Source organism: Mitosporidium daphniae (assembly GCF_000760515.2).
Source record: "Mitosporidium daphniae strain UGP3 chromosome Unknown contig-4, whole genome shotgun sequence".
Taxonomy (NCBI): domain Eukaryota; kingdom Fungi; phylum Microsporidia; genus Mitosporidium; species Mitosporidium daphniae.
The window spans coordinates 37100-57567 of NW_013546289.1; the positions used below are offsets into that span (position 1 = coordinate 37100).

At 44.8% G+C, this 20468-nt stretch overlaps 13 protein-coding genes across 13 annotated transcripts; 4 read left to right on the forward strand and 9 right to left on the reverse strand.

Annotated features, from left to right (window-relative positions):
- Window positions 1-799: 799 nt before the first annotated feature.
- Window positions 800-1292, reverse strand: DI09_4p170 (subunit Ies6 of Ino80 complex; the record flags this gene model as incomplete). The annotated part of the gene is made up of 2 exons (XM_013381907.1): window positions 800-1214; window positions 1261-1292. The coding sequence occupies 2 exons, from the start codon at window positions 1290-1292 to the stop codon at window positions 800-802; spliced, it is 447 nt and encodes a 148-aa protein (XP_013237361.1).
- Window positions 1293-1687: 395 nt separating this feature from the next.
- On the forward strand, window positions 1688-2119 carry DI09_4p180 (putative subunit Va of cytochrome c oxidase; the record flags this gene model as incomplete). Its single annotated transcript, XM_013381908.1, has 1 exon — window positions 1688-2119. One exon carries the CDS (start codon window positions 1688-1690, stop codon window positions 2117-2119), a length of 432 nt encoding a protein of 143 aa, XP_013237362.1.
- Window positions 2120-2165: 46 nt separating this feature from the next.
- DI09_4p190 (uncharacterized protein) lies at window positions 2166-3558 on the reverse strand (the record flags this gene model as incomplete). The annotated part of the gene is made up of 4 exons (XM_013381909.1): window positions 2166-2567; window positions 2633-2787; window positions 2829-3282; window positions 3445-3558. The coding sequence occupies 4 exons, from the start codon at window positions 3556-3558 to the stop codon at window positions 2166-2168; spliced, it is 1125 nt and encodes a 374-aa protein (XP_013237363.1).
- An 89-nt stretch (window positions 3559-3647) lies between these two features.
- DI09_4p200 (uncharacterized protein) lies at window positions 3648-4130 on the reverse strand (the record flags this gene model as incomplete). Its single annotated transcript, XM_013381910.1, has 1 exon — window positions 3648-4130. The coding sequence occupies one exon, from the start codon at window positions 4128-4130 to the stop codon at window positions 3648-3650; it is 483 nt and encodes a 160-aa protein (XP_013237364.1).
- A 528-nt stretch (window positions 4131-4658) lies between these two features.
- DI09_4p210 (creatinase/aminopeptidase) lies at window positions 4659-6496 on the forward strand (the record flags this gene model as incomplete). Its single annotated transcript, XM_013381911.1, has 6 exons — window positions 4659-5132; window positions 5225-5398; window positions 5467-5558; window positions 5612-5776; window positions 5829-6297; window positions 6398-6496. 6 exons carry the CDS (start codon window positions 4659-4661, stop codon window positions 6494-6496), a joined length of 1473 nt encoding a protein of 490 aa, XP_013237365.1.
- A 145-nt stretch (window positions 6497-6641) lies between these two features.
- DI09_4p220 (uncharacterized protein) lies at window positions 6642-7682 on the forward strand (the record flags this gene model as incomplete). The annotated part of the gene is made up of 1 exon (XM_013381912.1): window positions 6642-7682. The coding sequence occupies one exon, from the start codon at window positions 6642-6644 to the stop codon at window positions 7680-7682; it is 1041 nt and encodes a 346-aa protein (XP_013237366.1).
- A 414-nt stretch (window positions 7683-8096) lies between these two features.
- DI09_4p230 (uncharacterized protein) lies at window positions 8097-8979 on the reverse strand (the record flags this gene model as incomplete). Its single annotated transcript, XM_013381913.1, has 3 exons — window positions 8097-8558; window positions 8665-8783; window positions 8922-8979. 3 exons carry the CDS (start codon window positions 8977-8979, stop codon window positions 8097-8099), a joined length of 639 nt encoding a protein of 212 aa, XP_013237367.1.
- A 561-nt stretch (window positions 8980-9540) lies between these two features.
- DI09_4p240 (CDP-alcohol phosphatidyltransferase) lies at window positions 9541-10117 on the forward strand (the record flags this gene model as incomplete). The annotated part of the gene is made up of 2 exons (XM_013381914.1): window positions 9541-9794; window positions 9820-10117. 2 exons carry the CDS (start codon window positions 9541-9543, stop codon window positions 10115-10117), a joined length of 552 nt encoding a protein of 183 aa, XP_013237368.1.
- A 108-nt stretch (window positions 10118-10225) lies between these two features.
- Window positions 10226-11057, reverse strand: DI09_4p250 (uncharacterized protein; the record flags this gene model as incomplete). The annotated part of the gene is made up of 2 exons (XM_013381915.1): window positions 10226-10565; window positions 10618-11057. The coding sequence occupies 2 exons, from the start codon at window positions 11055-11057 to the stop codon at window positions 10226-10228; spliced, it is 780 nt and encodes a 259-aa protein (XP_013237369.1).
- A 245-nt stretch (window positions 11058-11302) lies between these two features.
- Window positions 11303-12328, reverse strand: DI09_4p260 (uncharacterized protein; the record flags this gene model as incomplete). Its single annotated transcript, XM_013381916.1, has 1 exon — window positions 11303-12328. One exon carries the CDS (start codon window positions 12326-12328, stop codon window positions 11303-11305), a length of 1026 nt encoding a protein of 341 aa, XP_013237370.1.
- Window positions 12329-12619: 291 nt separating this feature from the next.
- DI09_4p270 (uncharacterized protein) lies at window positions 12620-12991 on the reverse strand (the record flags this gene model as incomplete). The annotated part of the gene is made up of 1 exon (XM_013381917.1): window positions 12620-12991. The coding sequence occupies one exon, from the start codon at window positions 12989-12991 to the stop codon at window positions 12620-12622; it is 372 nt and encodes a 123-aa protein (XP_013237371.1).
- A 10-nt stretch (window positions 12992-13001) lies between these two features.
- On the reverse strand, window positions 13002-14368 carry DI09_4p280 (uncharacterized protein; the record flags this gene model as incomplete). Its single annotated transcript, XM_013381918.1, has 4 exons — window positions 13002-13286; window positions 13446-13695; window positions 13761-13842; window positions 14062-14368. 4 exons carry the CDS (start codon window positions 14366-14368, stop codon window positions 13002-13004), a joined length of 924 nt encoding a protein of 307 aa, XP_013237372.1.
- A 239-nt stretch (window positions 14369-14607) lies between these two features.
- Window positions 14608-20069, reverse strand: DI09_4p290 (uncharacterized protein; the record flags this gene model as incomplete). Its single annotated transcript, XM_013381919.1, has 3 exons — window positions 14608-17279; window positions 17345-18708; window positions 18919-20069. The coding sequence occupies 3 exons, from the start codon at window positions 20067-20069 to the stop codon at window positions 14608-14610; spliced, it is 5187 nt and encodes a 1728-aa protein (XP_013237373.1).
- Between the last annotated feature and the right edge of the window lie 399 nt (window positions 20070-20468).

The window sequence follows — 20468 nt, forward strand, 5'->3', positions numbered from 1 at the left end:
AAATACTTCTTTCCAATGTGTTCATGCTGTTGTGAAAGCTGCTACTGCGTTTTGAATGGCATTCTCGCCATTTTCATTCCGCCGCTAACCGTATTGATCGATCGAGGCTGTACTAGCGACTTGCTGCTTAACATTCTTTTAACGCTGCTTGGCTGGATCCCCGGTACCATCCATGCCTGGTTTCTACTTTGCGAAAGCAGGGAATACCGAAGAGCCATGCACGAGTGTCCAAGATGACCCAATAAAGTTTAATTTTAAACAAAAATGTTCCAATCTCAGCCGTCGCCCCAAGAGATAGCCTTCAATCGCTACCAGGTCAAACTGGTGTGGTATCAAATTGGTGTCGTTGCAGCGCTTATTTTTATAGGTTTGCATGTGCAGATTTATTTTTAGCTCCCTTTTCTGTCGCCCGATACTTGAGGGCTTCAACCCAACCCTAACCCAGTCTTAATAAAGGCATTGCAACCTCTCGATCGCAGAAAACCACCAAATAAAAATAAAAATGCCACGAAATAAATAGCGCGTGGAATATTTGCCGCATCAATGATACCATCAATTTGTGCATCAAATGTTCTGTGGAGAGTGCAGGCTATGCTTTGTTCTGAAAGTCACATTGGCCTTTCTGTGTCCCCAGCTTGTTGTCTTTATGGATCGGGGATTTAGTGTGCATCTATTTATTAATATCATTTTGAGCATGTTCCTTTGGATCCCCGGGGTCATACATGCTTTGATGGTGACGCTCAAGCCTAACTCTAAAACACCTAATTAAGAAATTTAATAAACAATAAAAGCGAGCACGTCATTTCATTACAAAGCTTGCATTTCGAAGTGCCAGGTAGTCTTGTATTTGGCTTTGGGAAAGTTTTTTGATCACTTGATAGGCATCGACGGACGAATATCTCAGTGTGGATCGAGGATCGACATATGCCATTTCCAGACCCGTAATGTCACAGTACTTTAGCTGCGGAAGTAGGGAGGGTAAAACATCCATTGAGCCCCAAGGGGAGCACAAAGGGTCAGAGGTCGATGTAGACGAAAGGCTTTTAATGCTTTTCCATTTTCGCTTTGATCCGATAAAAGAATTCCACTGTGGATTCTTGAAAGGCTTGGTGTTATGAGCGTCAAAGAGTCCATTTTGAAGGAGGGGGGCCTGCTGCGCGGCATTTTTGGGATTGGAAGACGACCCCCTTTTGGAGAGGATAACCATACTGCGGCTAAAAAAGCAGTCTATAAATTTTAACGACCCAACAATGAACAAACATTGGCCCAAATTGGGCTGTTAACCCTGGCATTGAGAACCCTAAATTTTGGGGATATCCACTGAAATCGCGATTGAAACCAAGGCTGGCTCCGTGTATTTGGGCCCCTAACCCTAAATGACCTTCGTGCTATGGCGGGTTAAGATTCCAGCTTCCAAATACGAGGAACACTCCAGAAACAATTGGCATGCAATATATGTATCTGGCATAAAAGTCGAGATTTATGTGTTCTAAATTGATCCGAAATACAGACACATGTTCTTATAATGCTTACGGATCGTTCTTGATGGATATCAGACTAACTTTGAACTTAATGCCCCGTGCCCGGCTTGAACCAGATTGAACTGCAAACCGACATCGATGTTGGCACTAAAATTAAACACTTCCAGTACATTTCGTAACATTGCGCCGTGGCATTTGTATATTTTATGATTTCCAATTTAAAATCGCTGCTCAAAATCAACCCACCACGGCAGTTTTTGTTTGCCGAACGCATTTTGAAAAAGAGCCTTGCTCCCCCTTTTGCATGTTCAAATTCGTATTCATCATCGCGTGAACTGGATACTGTCGAGGCTTACGAGCGTGAATGGGTGGACTTTTTTAAAACGGCTCCCGACCAATTCGAGCTGTATCGTGGGCTCAACAATGCCTTCTCTTATGACATTGTGCCGACGGTACCTATTGTGCGCGAGGTGTTACTTGCATGCCGTCGTCTGAATCATCTCCCCACTGCAATTCGTCTTCTCGCCGCCCTAAGAGCAAAGGTCGACACTGTGGACCAGTACAAGCTTTACCTTACGGCGATTGAAGACTTGCGTTTGGAGTTGGGAGTTCCTGCCCCCGAAGAAATTGGCGTATAGAAAGAAATAAATTTACTGGTTAGTACTGATCGTTGGTGCTAGGATTTCAATCGTTAATTGCATCTTCGCGATTGATGCCAGTGTCATCGTCGTTGGGGGTATCGAAGAGATAATTTGCCGCCAGGGATTCGTCCTTGTCGCAGGCAAAAAATGCTTCTATTGCTCTTTGGCGAGGGAATCCCAAATCAACCAGTCGGTCTATTGCCTCCTTTTCTTGTGAAGATACTTGAATGTATTGGGTATGTGGAATGGCAGTTGCGCTTTCAATAGGCATGCCAGAGCTCTCGAGCACTGCATTTTGGCCCAATATTTGATCCGGAACATCGATGTCTTCATTTATTTCTTCAGACACTTCCTCATCAAATACTTCTTGCTCGGAATCATTATTGTCTGTGGCACCTTGTCCCTCCTCTTCATCGTCTTCTTCCAGAAGGGCCAGAAATTCGGTCTGGTTTTCATTGATTAGCTATGGTAAGGATTATCATGGGATACTTGAAGAAGCCGTGGATTTACGCTGCCGATTTGCTGAAGAAGCGGCTGCAATAAGTGAGGTTGTCGGTTCAGCAAAGCCCTTAACTGCTGGAACTGGGGATCGGTTTTAAGGAACGATAACGATTGCAGGCCACCGTTTCCGGCAGAGAGCCCATATGTGTCGTTATCGGATGGCTCTGGAATGTTCCCTGAAAAATGTGTCAAAGAGCTAGCTTACCTGAGAATAAATATTCGGCCGCCCTATCTGGATCGTTAAATGCTGCCTTCATGGCCTTTACGACGATATCCCTATCAAAGCCGCCCATTTCCATTAATGTAAGGATTTCTATCTCATGTTCCGATGTATTTTCTGTATCGGCAGCTCCATTGGCGGGAGGCGCTTCTTTAGCAACTTCCGGCAATTTCTTTGTTTCGCTTTGGATAGCGGATACTGGCGGTACTGGAGATGTTGCCGAAACTTTCTTCTTAATCATCATCACCAGAAAGTCTTTGTCCTTGACATTGCAGCTAGATATGGTCGAAGAGTCACCGAGAACTTTGCCTACAAATAAAAAGCCAGAATTACCTTGGAAAATTATTATTTGCGAAGCAAAACCAAACCCTTCCTGAGCTTCGATGGTCTGCTTTACAGTCTGGATGGAGGCCCCATCGTCAACCTCGATGGAAAAGGTCTTTTGTTGAAGGGTTTTTATGGTAAGTTTAATCATTAAAAATTAATAACCAAATTTTCAATTTAATTAATTAACACAATCCTCGTCATCGCCCCTCCCTTGGTGGCGGTCGAACTCATCGAGTTCAGATTCGATTTCCTAGTATAAAAGAAGCACGCATACTCTGGGCTCCCGTGGCTCCTGATGTTCGGAATACTGGATTGCATTGTCAATGTGGGATAAGATGTCGCCAATGGAATCCTCGTCTCGGATATTGAACGGCAAAAACTGCACCATATTGAATTCCTCGATCTAAGGGAACGCGTTAATAAATGGCCGCATTACCAGGCCAACAATAGCCTCATTCAGTTTCCTAAACTTTGGGTTCATCCCAAGATGCTCGGAACAAGATTTTTCATCGGTTCTGAGCCAATCCAAAAGTAGGCTTGGGTCTGAATTAAAAAACCTAACAATAAACCACATCGAGCAAACCGTGATATTTGCTCTGATTCAAGAGTGGCGTCATCCACAAGGTCCAGCTTTGTAATGACGTTGATGTGCGGAATTTCAAGCTGCACCATGGCGCTCATCGCACTTAGCACTCCAGAAAAGAACTTTGACACGTCTTGTAGAAACACAGATTCGAGCAAATATACACAACACACTTGATATCCCATGCGCTGGAACACAGAAATGATGTTTTTGAAAATCGAAAAATGAGTGTAAAGCTCCAACTGTCCGGGACAGTCAACCAGCAGAAACTCGTTGTCATATTGGCCTAAATCGTCCTCCAGCCAATCGATATTTTCCAACAGATATCTACAAATATGCGGGAAATCGGTACTCCATGGAATAAATGAGACCTCCATTTGGGCCCAGTGCTAACTCCTCCATAACTTCGTCTACGGTGATGAGGTCTTTGATGTCCTTTGAAACCGGGGCGGGGAAGTGGTCCGCCGCGGGATCCAAATTGAGTAGATGGATTGCCCGCTTCGTACACGATCCATATGTGACCAGATGATTACAAAATGTGCTCTACACGCATAAACGGCCACGCTCCGATACCTTTCCAACGCCGGCGGGGCCAACAACAAAAACGGCAAAGTTGACCATTAAAGTGGGCCGATTTAAAATTTTGCCAAATAAATTTTGGCAATTTATGCAATTTTTACGATCAATGCAGCTCAAAACACCGCTTTCGGCCACTGCCCGATTGGAGGCGCTCCGGGCGCAAATGAAGCTTCATTCAATACACGCATACTATGTGCCGGGCGAAGATGCACATCAGGTAGATTTTTTGCAAGCCTATTTTGCAGAGTGAATATATATCTGCCTGCGATTCCAGAAGGGCATATATTTCCGGGTTTACCGGCTCGGCAGGAGCCGCGATCATCACCATGAAGGAGGCCGCGCTTTGGACAGATGGCAGATACTTTCTGCAGGCGGAGCAACAGCTGGATCCCAAGGCCTGGATATTAATGAAGAGCGGGCTGCCCGGCACTCCCCAAAAGGAAGAATGGATTATGGAGAAATTAAAGGCTCCAAACTCGACGCTTGGATTTGACCCAACCCTAGTCCCCTTTGATTTGATCCAAAAATGGAAGGGCTACTGGAGCGCTCAAAATGCACCCATAGAAATATGTCCGATTGACCAAAACCTGGTCGATCTGGCGTGGAGCTGTAGGCCCGCTCGTCCTTGCAATGCAGTTTCCGAGCTTGCCCTTTCATTTTGCGGAAAATCATTTGAGGACAAGCTCAAAGACCTTCGCTCGAAAATCGAGGCCGAAAAATGTGCCGGCCTGCTTGTGTCGTCTCTGGATGAAATAGCATGGATTTTGAACTGGAGAGGCTCCGATATCGATTTCAACCCGGTCTTTTATTCATATTTGTGGATTGCAAAAGACTGTGTTTACCTGTATATCGATGCTAGGGTTAGCTTTAGTCCTACAACTATTCCAACTAGAATGGAGCAATCAACTGTCTTGCCAAAAACCTAACGCCGCCCGTTGTCATCAGAGACTACAATGCGCTTTTTTCCGATCTCAAGTGCTGGAAGGAGCTCTCAAATACGTTTGACCGCGTTTTGATGGCCAAAGGCGTGTCTTCGGTAGATCTTGTCGAATCTGCAGGCGGCGAGGTAAGATATTTTGTATTTAGGGGTAGGAAAAAGTGAAGCTTCTGCCCTCAATCGTTTCTCCCTTGAAGGCAGTGAAAACTAGAGTTGAGATTGACGGATTTCGCAAGGCACACGTACAAGACGGAGTTGCATTGGTATTTACAGTTTGGCTTAGCCGTAGGTGAGATTCTTTTGTTGGCTTGAATCTGCTCTCACATCAAACCAGGCTGTAAGTGAATCCACAGCGGCAAACAAACTCAAGGAATTCAGAAGTCAAGGGAAAAACTATGTCGGCCTCAGCTTTGACACCATCTCGGCTTCTGGCCCCAATGCCGCCATCATCCATTACAAGCCTTCCGCAGAGCTCTCTAGATCGCTTTCGCTTGATGAAATTTATCTGTGTGATTCTGGCGCGCAATATTTGTATGTGCCCTTTGCTGGCTTAGTTTAGGAACGGGACAACGGACGTTACTCGGACGCTGCATTTTGGAACGCCTTCTTTGGAAGAGAAGATGGATTTCACGCGGGTTTTGAAGGGCAACCTTGCGCTTGGAAGCATTGTGTTCCCCGAAAAGACCTCCGGCTTTCATCTCGATGTTCTGGCAAGACAGTTTTTATGGGAAAGCGGCAAGGATTATAGGCATGGCACTGGCCATGGCGTCGGCCATTATCTTAATGTGCACGAAGGTCCGCATGGCATTGGATTTCGCGAAGAATATCTCAAAAATACGCTTGTTGACGGCATGGTGGTCACCAATGGTATTGCTGCATTGTTGCTGTTTTCATTAGAGCCTGGATTTTACAAAGACAGTGCCTTCGGTATCAGAATCGAGGACATTATGATTGTGCGAAGCAAGACTGATTTTCCGGAACCCGCTTTTGGGGGCGTTGCCTTTTACGAATTTGAAAAGGTTACAATGGTATTTTTGACCCTTTGTTAACCAACCCTAGTGTCCGTATCAGAAAAAACTCGTGCAAATTTCAATGCTTACACCGAAGGAAATTAACCTAATCGACCAGTATCATAGTCAAGTTTATGTTACTTTGGCACCGCTTTTGAAGGAGCTTGATGCCAAAGCATTAGATTGGCTAAAGAGAGAAACCAGCCCCATCTGCTAATGTAATTGAAACAATAAAATTTATGTCCCAAGTTTAGGGTTAGCAAACGCGCTTTAGGGTTTTCGGGATTTTGGCGGCCTTGTGCACTCAAAATGCACACCTTGGAGTTGGTTTTAAATTTTGGCTTCATTTTACCCTTTTCAAAATGCAAGAAAATAAAAGCCCCTTGCCTTGTGCAGCCGCACCATTAAGAAGAGTCACACAGGAAATGATTACAGTCATAGCCAAGGCTAGAGAAGCCGCCGTCAAGATACAGACGGGGTTTTCCGCCCTATCCAAACGCCTTAAAGAGTTGGAGGCTACTCAGGACTTTTCAACAATAGACCATCCATTTCCTCTTGCATCATATTCGAAAACACCAAAGCTTATTGACGCTTATTTTGCCTGTCTGCGGAAAAAAAAGGCCTTAAATGGAAAGGTTAAAGGCGCCGCAGGTGGCGGCGCTCATTTCAACCCCCCACCGACGTCCCAGCTCTATCATAACTTGAATATCCTGTCTCGTTTGTATGTAGGCTCCATTAACTTTGATCTTTCAGATGCAGACTTGAAATCGGCATTTTCCATTTTCGGTCCGGTCAAAAACATCTCGATGACCATCGATCCAGACACTCTCAATCACAAGGGCTTTTGTTTTGTTGAGTTTGAGACTCCAGATGGTGCAGCACTTGCACTCGATACCATGAACGGCGGCGATCTTCGAGGCAGGTCGCTGAAGGTCGGCCGTCCAATGAATTTCCCACCAGACCTGCCACCAGGCGTTCCAAGGCCACTTGCAAACCGTCTGTACATCGCCAGTGTGTGCGACTCCATTTCCGAGGCCGACTTGCGCGAAGTTTTTTCTGCTTTTGGTGTGGTGACGGCCCTTTCGCTGATTCCGGATGCCCACGATCGGCTGCGCCATAGAGGATATGGATATGTCGAGTATTCAGATGCATTGAGCGCCCGAACGGCCACAAGCGCCCTGAAAGGATTTCAATTGGGGGGCCTTGAGCTGCGTGTTGGAAAAACTACAGTCGGTGGCCCCATGCCTGGAGGCATGGCTTCGGCCGAGTCCTGCCCGCCTGCCCTGATGCCCCATTGTTCCAAGCCATCGAAACAGACCGAAAAGGGCAGGCCAGGAAAAGCGCTTCCGCCAGCTGTGCGAGAGGCCTTGAAGAGCATCGAGGCTGCCTTGGCAAAGAAATAGAAGGGCCACAAGTTTGGTGCCGTTTAAAATTGACCCACCACTAAATATTGCATGCAATACGGTAAGGAAACCCATCATTTTTGACCTGCAGCTGCTCACTAAAAGTAGAGCCCGTAAACATTAAATACAATGCCCATTGATTAGTTGATCAGTCTTTTCAAAGTCAATACGCCAAAACTCGAGCCCATTGCAGGCCAAATCAACTGCAACCCGAATCGATTGCAGCCCAAATGCATTACAACTCGAATCCATTATCACTCCGGTGCACTAAAAGTTGCGTATGTTACAATAAGCTTTAGTAAGAATGGGCAGATGCATCGTTCTGGTGGGAAATCCGTAGGAACGTGATGGCAGCCAGTAGCTCTGATCGGCATAAGGCATCAACAGTGTCTTTTTCTTGCAACGGCAAGGCACTTATAGCATGCGAGAGAATATCAACTCCGTCTTGCTTTGCATCCTACCAAACATCAAAAATAGGACATTGTCAACCTGAATTGAGAGAACAGATCCCCGTTTGTCAAACGTCACAAAAAAGTTCCTATCTCCAAGGATGGCGTCATTGCGCAGATGGATGCAAAGACGATACGGGTACTCGTGTTCCATAAAACAAGACGCCCCAAATGCCTCCTGAATAATCCTTGTCATTCCGTCGTACCTAAGGATAAGATTCAAAGCCCACATATGGTATAGCTCCTCTACAGTGGCATCTCGTTGGATCACATGGGCCTTTTTGGTGTTTACACTCTCGTCCATCCGATCGCACTCTGCTGCAAGTTCTTTATACAAAAGATCCTCTCGATCGAGACGCAGTTTCGCCTCTTGGATCAGCTTGCTCACATCGTGGATCGAGGTTTTGAGATCGGACATTTGCAATTTCTATACTGAGTACGCTTTGAGGAACCTTTTTTTCCAAAGCGGCCTCTCCCTCTTCAATGGTCATGGTGGAAGTCAAATTCTAGCCGCAAGAAGACTGTTCTCTTACCTTTGTGGAGAGAATCTTTTCAATACGCTCTGCCAAAGATGCAGCTTGCTGTTCGAGCTCCAATATTTCCTCCGAAAGCAGTCTATTGCCCTTTACGCAAAGGGACGCCGATTTTTGTTCTAAAATAAGGACTTCAATTACTGTTGAGGATCAGGTCGCACTGGTCCGCAATGGAGCCTTTGAGCTTCTCCAATTCATCCTTGAGCTTTTTTAGCGCAGCCTTAGACTCATCTATGCAATCATCGTATATTCTTTACCTTTGGCCACAAGAATGTGCTTGTCAACGGATTCTCCACAACATCCATCTTCTCCCATCTCTTCGTATAGTGTCGTCAGAAATAGGAGCTTCGATTGGAGTTCGATGGCTGTAAATTTGAGTCGTGAAAATAGTTCCTAATCAAATAAGCACCGCCACACTTGCCTTTGATTGCCGGAAGGACAGATCCTCTCCACCTATGGACTGGAGCAGCGCATGCTTTGGCGCAAACATATCCTCATCAGAGGAGAGCGTAAAAAATTCTGAAAGAAAAAGTCCATCCACAGATGGAATGGCTACGTTCGGTTTTCTGTCACATAAAAACAAGCAATGCCGTACTGCTCACTTGTCGACATCAAGCTCAACACCAAAATTTAGGGTTGGAATTTACTTTAATGTGTGCAAGGTACATTTTCAGGCCAACCTGACGGAGATTTAATCATTTCAATTGATCGTTATGGACAATATCGACTTCACTGCAAAGGACTTGTCCGAAAAAAAGAAAGCCCCCGTGACGATGAAGTCTATACTCTTGTACATTCCCAACATCATTGGTATCTACATCTGACTCACATCTAGGGCTGCTGCGCGTCGTATTTGCTCTGTTCTCAATCCTGCTGATGGCCACTGGCCAACATTGCGGCGCAATGATTCTGTACTTTATTTCCGCAATACTCGATGCATTTGATGGCATGACTGCACGTTATTTCAACCAATGCTCACAGTTTGGTGCTGCCCTGGATATGGTGACAGACCGGTCTGCGACAATGATGCTGCTTTGCGCACTTTGCCGTCTCTATCCCGCAATGATGATGCCCATCTTCCAGTTTATTCTTTCGCTGGACCTTTCCTCGCACTATGTTCATATGCTTAGGTAAAGAGTGTGTTTACAGCTTTAGTTCTACCAAGAGCGGCTCGGCATCGCACAAGACCGTAGCCGAGAATAGCCCTATACTCCTGAGAGTATACTACACTAAAAGGTGGGTTTTATTTATCGTCTGCGCTATGAACGAGCTTTTCCTTGCATCACTTTATGTGTGGGCAGTATATCCGCATTCATGGGTCCCCAAAGTGGCGCTCGCCCTCAGCAGTCCCGTCTTTCTTTTCAAGCAAATTGTGCACGTCATCCAGCTAGTAGAGGCGTTCCAAGTTCTTCTGCACTTTGACGTCGCAGATGCTACCAAAGCAAATAAATAAACCACCAACGGCAATCAACCCAATTGCGCCCATCAATCCGCGTCAAGTTGCGTGTGCAAGCGAAAGCTGAGCTGACTCTACATTTATTGGGCGATCATATATAGCCATTCAACTGCGATAAGAAGACGACGGCTTTCGACTGCTGTTGGAGGAAGATGACGACGAAAATGTGCGTGAAAAGTTTGAGCGCGAATATGACGACGATGCGGAGCTGGCCTTGTCACCAGCCCTGTGGTCTGGACGATCCTTTGATTCGTGGTCTGAGCGGCGGGTTTCAGACCTGCGCTCTGTCTTTCTAGAGTCACCTCGTGACCGCGATCGCGATCGATGCCTCCTGGTTGACTGTGGGCTTTTGCTCTCCTCTCCAAAGTAATACTCCGCAGATGGGGGGCTGATTGTGCTCGGCGCAGGTATCCTATGAGAGGCCGACAATTTCGGTCTACATGATCTACAAATAAAAAGACAACAATGACGATGAACTGGCGCTACTGCCGTCAAACACGCCAATACGCCGCGATTGGTGTGCCTCTTCGCGTTGCGACTTTTGCCGCAGACAATAGAGCCTCCAGGTTTGTTCGTCAAACCCATAGTTGAAATAGTCGGTAATATCCGACCCAGGCTGTCTCCAAGGCTTGTCCTCAATGGAATCAAGCTCGATATTATATATGGACGAGGCCATGGGCGCAGATGGAAGCCCATCGGAAAGCACCGTTGTAAGCTGGGCAGAGAGCATCTCTGAGGGTGCAAAGGTTGGTGCTGCATCCACATTGGTGGTGGAGCCAGGGGCACCTGCTCCGCCACATGTTGGACATGTGGCTGAAGATGCGTTCGGGCCTATTGATGGTAAAAAAGACGATCTCAAACCGGTGCCAGCTGCAGGTATTCCCGTTGCAACGGAGAGGGGCTTCTGGAACCTAGCAGGAAATCTCGAGGGAACCATACCCTAGACCATCCTCATCCTGGTCATAGTCATTCATGACGATTTCGACATCCTCCTCTTCATCCTGGAAGTCGGCCATGGGGGCAGGAAGCGACATTAATTTTTAAAATTCGGGGACAGAAGTTTTAAAATCTCACGTTGCAAGTTTAAGGGAACACAATCAGCCATCATCACCATCAAGTGCGACAAAAGTCAACCGGAATAAATAACATTTTATCAAAATACTTAATATGCATTGCACTCCCCTACATGTGTCGCCCCTCTTCGGTGCTCAACGAACTTGTCATGTATGACTCTATTGACAGGCGAGAATGTGCGATGATGCGTCCAAACTCCTTTCTCAGGCTTTTGACATGCTGCTGGTTGTCTTTGAATTCGTTGAGATGATGACACAGCCAATTCATATTATCTATAAACGCCATGTTGTTCATCCGCAACATCTCGTCATCCTCCACTTCCATGCTCCTGGACGTATGCTTGGATTCCTCAGAGAGGTGCTCTTCGCCCGGGAGGTCGACCTGGCCCTCTTTCTTCTTCAGATACTTTCTTCCATAAGAGCGGCAGGAAGAGCATGTCTTGCGCTTCCTATTTCCATCCATGAAAGAGGTGACGTCCTTAGTGTATCGACATCGGGAGCAGTAGAAAGGTGTCTCTGGAATGCCTTCCATTTTTGAGGCCAAAGATTGCGGAGACGGTGGAAGGTTGTGCGACTGTTGTTGAATCGGGGATGGGATCTGCCGCTGATGGTGCATGAGCGATGGATGTTGATGGTGATGAAGGTGATGTGAGGAAGACATCAAATGAGACGGATGGTGCTGATGATTGGAGGCCCCCATTGCTGCTGCAAGGTGATGTGGGTGGGAGTGGCCTAGCCGTCCATCGGAAGCGAGCATTGGCCTTTGTGGGGCAGGCCCACATACACCAACCCCGCCATTAGATGGAGATCCGTTTAAGTGTTGGTGTGGGTGCATAGAGTGGTGAGGATGATGGTGCTGCGGATGCATCAAAGGCGATCCATGCTGTTGTGACTGCAGTATGCCAGTCGTGGCATATGGATGATGGGAATTTCCGAGAGATTGATGATGCGGTCCGCCCGGACTCATTAATGCCGCTTGTTCTAATAATGCAGCTGTAGAGTGATGCACGGGTATGTGGAAATCCAGATGATCCTCATCCTGCAAAAGATGGCCCAATTCGTTTGACTCTGGCGCCTCGTCATTGGACGCCTCGGGGTCAGAGACCCCTTGTAACATCCAGCTGGTGTTCATCATTTATCTGCAATTGGGGAAGTAACGTGCGAGCTGCGGTGCAAATGCTGTTGCGAAGGTAAGGGCAGTGCAAACGTTGTTGCGAAGGTAAGAGCAGTGCAAAGAAAAAGGCCATGCTTGAACGATTTAGCCTTTGATGCTTTGATTTGATTGGTGCGTTTTGTAACATATATTTTAATTTTAATCCTGACCAACCACACCCTCGAACGTTAAGGCGACATCTTCACCCCCTGATTTGTGCACCGAAATTTATTGCATCGGAGCATGTGCCTATTTAAAAAATTTGACATTCGTTTAATTTCTGTTTTTGCGCGAGCCTTTTTTTGAGGCGATTTTCAAAACCTCGGAGTTTAGTCCGCCTCCGAACATCGTGGCAATGGCAGACGCACTCAACTTGGCAACCGCTTTGGACTCCTTTTCGTTCTTAGCTCGCTCTTTTTCCAAGACTTCAAGTTTACTTTTAACGGTGTCCACATCATTCATAATTGAAAAGAGCTCGTCTTTGACCTCTTGTTCGCGTTTATGCAGAGCCTGAATCTCTTTTTCAAATCTAACATTGATGGCATTTTTGAAAAGCGAGGCGTTCTTCATTTGGTCTATTTTAAGCTTTTCCTCGAGCTTTGAGCTTCGCTCGGATAGCTCTTCATTCTGCTTTCTCAGCTTCATTAGATCTCCCCTATGAGATAGTGATAGGTCTAATATTGTACTTTTTGGGCGGGCTGGTAGGCTTCTTTGAAAGGATGTCGGCGCGATATATTTCATAAAGGATGGTGGCTTTTCTTCTGAGCTCTTCGCTATGATCCGAAATAAGAACTTGCTTGAATTTCAGGAAGTCATAGTACTCATCAGACTCGATATTGATTTTCCCCCACGGATATTCCCTGCACTTCAAAGGCGCAGATTGGGGCGACCCATTGTTGTGCTGCAGAAGTGCTCCAATAACGGCAAATGGAATTGAGCTCTACGCATCATTTAGGATTGGCTTGTTCATTACCTTTAATCGCTTCACCTCTTCTTGCACAAAATCTTCATCTCTGTCGTCGACAGTTGGATAGAAAAGCTGAATTCCAAATCTAGAAATGTCCTTCAATATCTTTCAATTATGCCATCAAGTGCTTACCCTTCCTTTTAAAAGAGACAGCTCGCGCAATGTAAGGATTTCTGCTCGGCCAATGACTGGAATTAAATTTATCACTTTGTCCAGCTTTGACATTGCCAGGATGTCGATTTTCCTCAGACTTTCAAGTAAACGTTGCCGTGGGTTACCTTGTCCTCCATGGTGGGAGAAGATAGATGCACGCGTGATATCTGCTATCCACAATCTCACCTCGGAAGCGGCGGAAAATGTCGCTTTCTGCACTGCAATATTCCTCTAATCCTTTGTGGACTCTTTGGATTATCCTTGGCAGCCTAGAAATAACGAAAAAGTCCGTACATATCTACATTGTCCACTTGATCCCCGAAGCCATCAACCACAGTGATGTTCATGGTCATGGAGAGCTCAAACTCCTCAATACCTTCATTAAAAAAATTCAAGTACTTTTTGAATATTCCGTAAATTTCAAGCAAGCGGCTCGCTCTTCTTCGTGGCACCCGATAGCCTCTTTTTGATGTTCAGAGGGCTCGTGTGCTATTTTCGTGTTGACATCTGCTTCTGATAGCGAAAAAAGAGATTTCAACAGTGTGACCTTTCCAACACCAGCCTCACCTTATCAATAAGAAAAAAATTCTCCTACCAACCACTAGGATGTTCAGGACAAAGCCGGAGAGCGAGTATTGGCGATGAAGCTGATTTGCATAGGAGGAAAACCCGACCCAAGATGAAGAGTCTCCAAGAATGGTCTTTGATGTAAGAAAATAATCCCCCACCTCCTCATTAGACATGCTTGTTGGCTTTCCAATCTTCTTACTTGAAAAAAATGATACCGCAGGCGCTTCATCTCTAATAATCGATTGTGTTTGCAGGCATTCCGGAGATGGCGGCAAAAAAGTCTCGCCATTCTGTTGGGACGAGTTGATCAAAACTACTGTCAATAGGACCATACGGCCAAACCTGATGGAGGCATATATCAAAATAGGATGGTTTTTCGATCGTAAATATCATTTTCAATCTCAATTTCACATCCCTAAACAATGGCTAGCAACAAAGCCCCTTTTCTGATTGGCCCGAGTGAGCAAATTAAAATCGTACAAATTGTAATTTAATGAGGTACATGGCGGCAGCATGTGATGGCATCATGCGCATGCATGCATGCCAAGTGCATAATGTAACTTTAATTAATTTAATTAACTCCTTTGTCTTCATGTGCTTGACGCGATTCTTTCTTGTAGAGCTTATAATATAGACCCCTTTTGGAAAGTAACGAGGAGTGGTCGCCCATTTCAACAACCTTTCCCTTGTCCATGACATAAATTAAATCAAAATCTCGAATGGTGCTAAGACGATGCGCAATGACAATAAACGTCCTTGGTCTCTCGCTTGAAGCAAAATCTTTCATCAAAGCTGCTTGGATTTTTTCCTCAGATTGGGCATCCAAGGCACAGGTGGCTTCATCAAATAGCAAGATTGGCGGATTTTTTAAAAGGACACGGGCAATTGCAATGCGCTGCTTTTGGTCCCCAGAGAGCTGTGATCCAAATTCACCAAGCTGTGTTTCATATCCGCAAGAAAGGGATATAATGTCCGAATGGATACCGGCCAGAATTGAAGCATTTTCAACATCAACTTGAGGAATCGATGGCGCTTCCTCCTCCTCCTTCTCCTTAAGCAGCTGTCTGCCTAGACAGATATTTTCCCAAATAGATCGAGAAAAAAGTACCGGCTCTTTGCTTGCCAATCCAAAGGTCTCTCTAACTACAGAGAGCGGAATCGTGGAAATATCCTTTCCATCAAACAGTATTGAGCCGGTTTGTGGCTCGTAGAAGCGTTCAAAAAGCCCAAAAATGGAGCTCTTTCCAGACCCTGAAGGTCCAACGATCGCAATTCTCTTTCCAGCTTCAAAAGTTAAATTTAAATCATCAAGAACTCGAGTTTCGGGCCTCGAAGGGTATGAAAAGCGTACATTTTCAAGCCTGATCTGTGGAGGAACATTGCTGGCAATGGCTTGATCCTTGCGGTACTCATCCAAAGATGCGTTTGCATTGCCACCGTCGCCATAGGAGAGGAGCTCAAATATAGATTGAGCTGCAAGGCGTCCAGAGGGAACATCTGGCAAGCAAGCGATTGTTTTTCCTGCTGCCATGGCGCAAAATATAATTGAATAAAGGACCCTGTTCATGGCGGCATAATCGAGCTCGCCAGAAAGGACCAATTTGGCCCCAAAATAAAACGAAATAGCATAGATCCAACACAGCATGGCTTGCGAAAGCCCAAATCCAATAGCTCCAACAAATGCACTGATCACGCTAAGGCGATGAGGAGCATCCAATTGCTTGCAATATTGCTCCAAGAACCAGGATTCGCGGCAAAGGCCAGAAACAGTACGTCGATAGTGAAGGGCCTCACCCATGCGCGCCTGAGCAAGCTCAGAGGAACGTTCGATATTGCTGCCAAAGTATGTTCTTGTATTCCTTTCAAAGAAGCTAGCAATTGCCATTAAAGGCATGCATAGCACGAGAATAATGGCCAATTTGTATCCGGAATAAAAAGCAACAAATAGACCAAGTCCAACGGTCACTAAAGCCTGTATTAGGGTACCAAAAAGAGGACCCGTGAGTTTTTTCAAACTATCTACCTCTGACGATAAGCGTGCAATTAGACGAGAAGGTGCATTTTGAGGTGTATCGAAATACGCCATCTTTAAAGGATGATTTTGGTCCATCGAAACTAGCGATTTGAAGCAAGAGGCTCGAAGGCGACTGGCAAGACGCTCTCCGGCTATGCCAAAAAAAGCGGTTTGCCCAAGTTGGGAAACTCCGGAGATCAAGCCTTGAATAAAGAACCAAAAACAGTAAAACTTGACGCCTTTGATTAGAACCGCAATTGAGGGTTCTGCAAATACACTTTGAAGGTCGGCAAAAAGGAAGGATAGTATTGGCATTGTGGAGCCGTTTACAATCGCACAAAGAAGGCCGAACAGCATAAAGGCATATTCGGGACCTTGCATCCTCAGGATACGGTGGACGATTTTCGAAAGTGGCAATGTACATTTTCTTCCTCTAGCTGTGTCGGAAAGACGAAGGATTGAAGGTGATGCTGCGATTGCATCGTAATCAATACCGTCACATGTATCGGGAGTCTCCAAGTATCTGTCATCCACGGGAGTACTGTCATTATCAAGAAATACAGCGGTGTCTCCTTTTTGTGGATGGACTAGTTCGAAATATGGACCTTCAGTGTGAGAAATTAGTTCAGAATGTGATCCCTGCTGCAGAATTTTTCCTTCTTGAAGAAGGATAATTTTGTCAGCAGAAATTACACTTGAAAGCTTATGGGCGATAACTAGAGTTGTACGGCCTTTAGAAGCCATTTCAAGGGCATCCTGAACAGCAGCCTCTGAAGCAGAATTCAGGGAGGACGTAGCTTCGTCCAAAATCAACAAAGATGGGTCTCGCATCAACGATCTAGCAATTGCGATGCGTTGCCGCTGGCCATCAGAGAGCATAGAACCACCAGGGCCTACCCTAGTAGAGTATCCTTGAGGCAAGCCCAAAATAAACGTGTGAGCATTTGCGATACGGCAGGCATTTGCCACATCCTCCATGGTTACAGAAGCCCGATTTATAGCTCCAAGAGCCACATTTATAAAAACACTCTCGTCAAAAAGAATAGGCTCTTGAGACACAATTCCGATGGAAGATCGCATAGCCAAAGGGCTAATGTTATGGTCTTCCTCGTCCCCAATCAGGATCCTCCCACTCTGTGGACGATAGAATCGTTGAAGCAGGTCAACAATGGTGGACTTTCCTGATCCAGATTTGCCTACAAGGGCTGTCTTCTTCCCTGGCTCCAATACTAGAGATATATTAGAAATTTCAGAGCCGGCATCTGATGGAGAATTATATCTAAAAGTTAGAAACAAAATGTCAAAGCATACCGAAAGGAGACATTTTCAAGAGTAATTCCACCTTTCTCAATAAGCCCGCGAACACGAAGGTGTTCCTCATCGTCAACACCTTTTTTGGATATATTTAATGATTGATCTTCGTCTTTTTTGATGATATTGGAGAGTGTTGAAGCTGCAAGAATTCCCCGGCTTACGATTTCAAAATTTTGGAAAATGTGTCTCACAGAAACGGCACCAGAGATCACGCAAAAAAAGACACTTAAAATTACACCGCGTTTGAGAATAACTCCAGACTCAATAAGCTTGGCACCGCTCCAAAAGGCAAGTGAATATGAAAAAAAGGCTAACATGCAAATAATACCCATTGAGGCTCCGGAAATAAGGAAAGAGGGCTCGTTTTTCTTTGCTGCCTCTTGCGCCAGGTCACTATAACTCTCGCATTCCGAAGATTGAGCACCAAATGACACTACGGTACGGATTCCTGCAATAACTTCTCCTGCATATGCGCTTGCTCGAGCGTAGCGAGGTTGGGCCTTCTCAGAAAATCGAGAAGAGACGCGGGAAAAGAGCGCATTAGATGCACTTATAATTGGAAAAATCATGCATACGACAAGAGTTAATTGCCAGCAGCGAAAAAAGGCCACAGAAAAGCAAGAAATAAATGTAGCTGCATACAATGCTGTCAATCCCATTTTCCCGGAAAGTCCTTCTTGAACTAGGAAAATGTCTGCAGCAGAGCGGTTGATAAGTTCACCAGTAGAATTTCCATCAAAAAAAGAAATTTCCTTTTCCAGAAGAGAAGCAAAAAGAGTGGTTTTAAGACGATAGCACTGGCGAGCTGCGGACCAATTAAGTAAAGCCAACATCCAATATCCTGTCTGGAATATTACCACTCCCAAAATGGAAAGAAATGTTAAAGAATATGTCATTTCTGTCCAAAAGAGTTTTTCTTGGAGTAAAACAGACGAGGGGTCCACATTTTTTGCGATGAGAAAATCGATGAACAAGTTGATGATATCTCCAAGCAAGTAATTCATTAATGAAACCGAAAGGCCGGCCACGAGGCCACAAACCAAACCAGTTCCAATTAAAAAATAATCGAAAGAGTTGGCCCATGAGAAGAGTATCGCAAACTTTGATGCTGTTCCAGCAGGTGAAGTTACATGAACGATGTCTTTTTCGGATAAAAGTGCGTTTGAAGATTGATCTTTTGAGGTTGCGTTTGAGGATTCATCTTTTGAAATTTCGTTTGAGGATTCATCTTTTGAAATTTCGTTTGAGGATTCATCTTTTGAAATTTCGTTTGAGGATTGATCTTTTGAAGTCATATCTGAAGAGAAGCTTTCAGACATCACCTTTTCAGAAAACTGTGACATGCTGATTTCAAGATAATTAAAGACTTCTATTGGTGTAATAGCTATAAGGTGCAAAATAAAAATTGCATTAACCACCAATCATCGCCTGCTGGCTTCTAAAAAAATATTCGGAAAAAATCTGTTTACAAATTTATTCTAGAATGTGAAGAGGAGGATATTTGTATTCTATGCCGGCCAGGTTTATTTTTTGTTGCGTACAAAGAGGCATGACCTTTCAAAAAAGAAATCAAAATCTGGATATATTGCAGTTAAATTCAAAATGATAAAGCCCAGCGCAATACACACGCCCGCAAGATATCTGAACTGGAAAATACTATTTCCATTAATGAGCAGATCAAAAAGAATCGTCATTGGAATGGAAAAGGCGAGCCCAATAGACACTATAAGAGGGGAAGTATGAAGAAGCGCATAAATCCAGAAATAGTTGGCTGCAAGACCGCCGAAAATATTATTAGCAAATAGTAGAACCAAGCTAAAGAGCGTTGGAACTTCAAGGACTTCTAATTTTGTGATGTGCAAGATAAAAAAAATCGGCCAAAGCAATATAGTAGACAATAAGCCGACGCAACCGAAAAAAAAAGGCATATTTATCCTTGACTCGTCGATGGTTTTTTTCTTTAAAATTACCGAGTAGAGCCCATATAAACTTGCAGAACCAACTGCAAAAATATTTCCTAGGGCTATGTTTATTGGCGGATTAGTTTGGGTTGTTTTCTCATCATAGAAATATGAAAGACCCCCAACGATGCAAAGTCCACCGGCACAAATTAACACGGATAGGCCCTTCATTAGGCTAAATTTTTCAACACCAGCTATGATGCTAAATATAAGCGTAAAGAAGCAAGAGGTTGAAAGCAAAAGTGCAGCCGATACAACATCTGTATATTCAAATGAAAGATTGGCCAGATAACAGGAGATAAAATAGATGGAGAAAAATAAAACAGAATGCTCAAGCATTTCTCTTTTTGTCAGCTTTTTAGATGCTGGCGCCGCTAACGATGAGGGGGATTTAGGGATAGCACTAGATTCCTCCGCTTCCCGAGGCTTTTTCTTGAACAGAGAGTTGAGATATAAAATTGGGAAATAAAGCTGAAAGGTTGCCGTTGACATGTAGGTAGAAAAGAAGGCCTTTGGATATATACGCAGCAATAAGGACATTACAAATGATGAGGAGACCCATAGAAACACGACTAGGGCTAATGATACAAGGCCAAGAAAGTACCTATTATTCTTTGGAGCTCCCTTCAAGTCAGCAAGCGACTGTTGAGCTGAAGGGGTAGCGGAATGTATTGTGTTTTGGGGCTTCTCTTCCAAGTTTTGAATGGCCGTCTTGGAGGAATTAATTTTAGAATCTTGGGGCATAACTTGGAAAAATAAATATGCCCCAAAACAGAATGTGATTTGCCACAAAATTTGCGAGTCGCTTTTCAAATTTATATGGCAAGTTACAAGTTAAAACCAACCCGACCCGACCCAACGCAACGCAACCCTAAACTAAACTAAACTAAACTAAACTTCAACGTTGCTAAGTTTTTACAATTTGACATCAATCCGAGGCCTCTTTTGTCAAACATGCAAACCAGCAACAAGTATCCACTTCCGATTCACTTCCAAGAGCATGTCAATGTATAGCCGATTTTCTCATTTTAGCTGCAATCGCTAGGATTTCTGCCCACGGACATTGGCTTTAGCACACTGACAATGGAGTCAGAAAAGTATCTTTGCATTAGAGATCCTTCCGGAACATCTCTATCGATCATA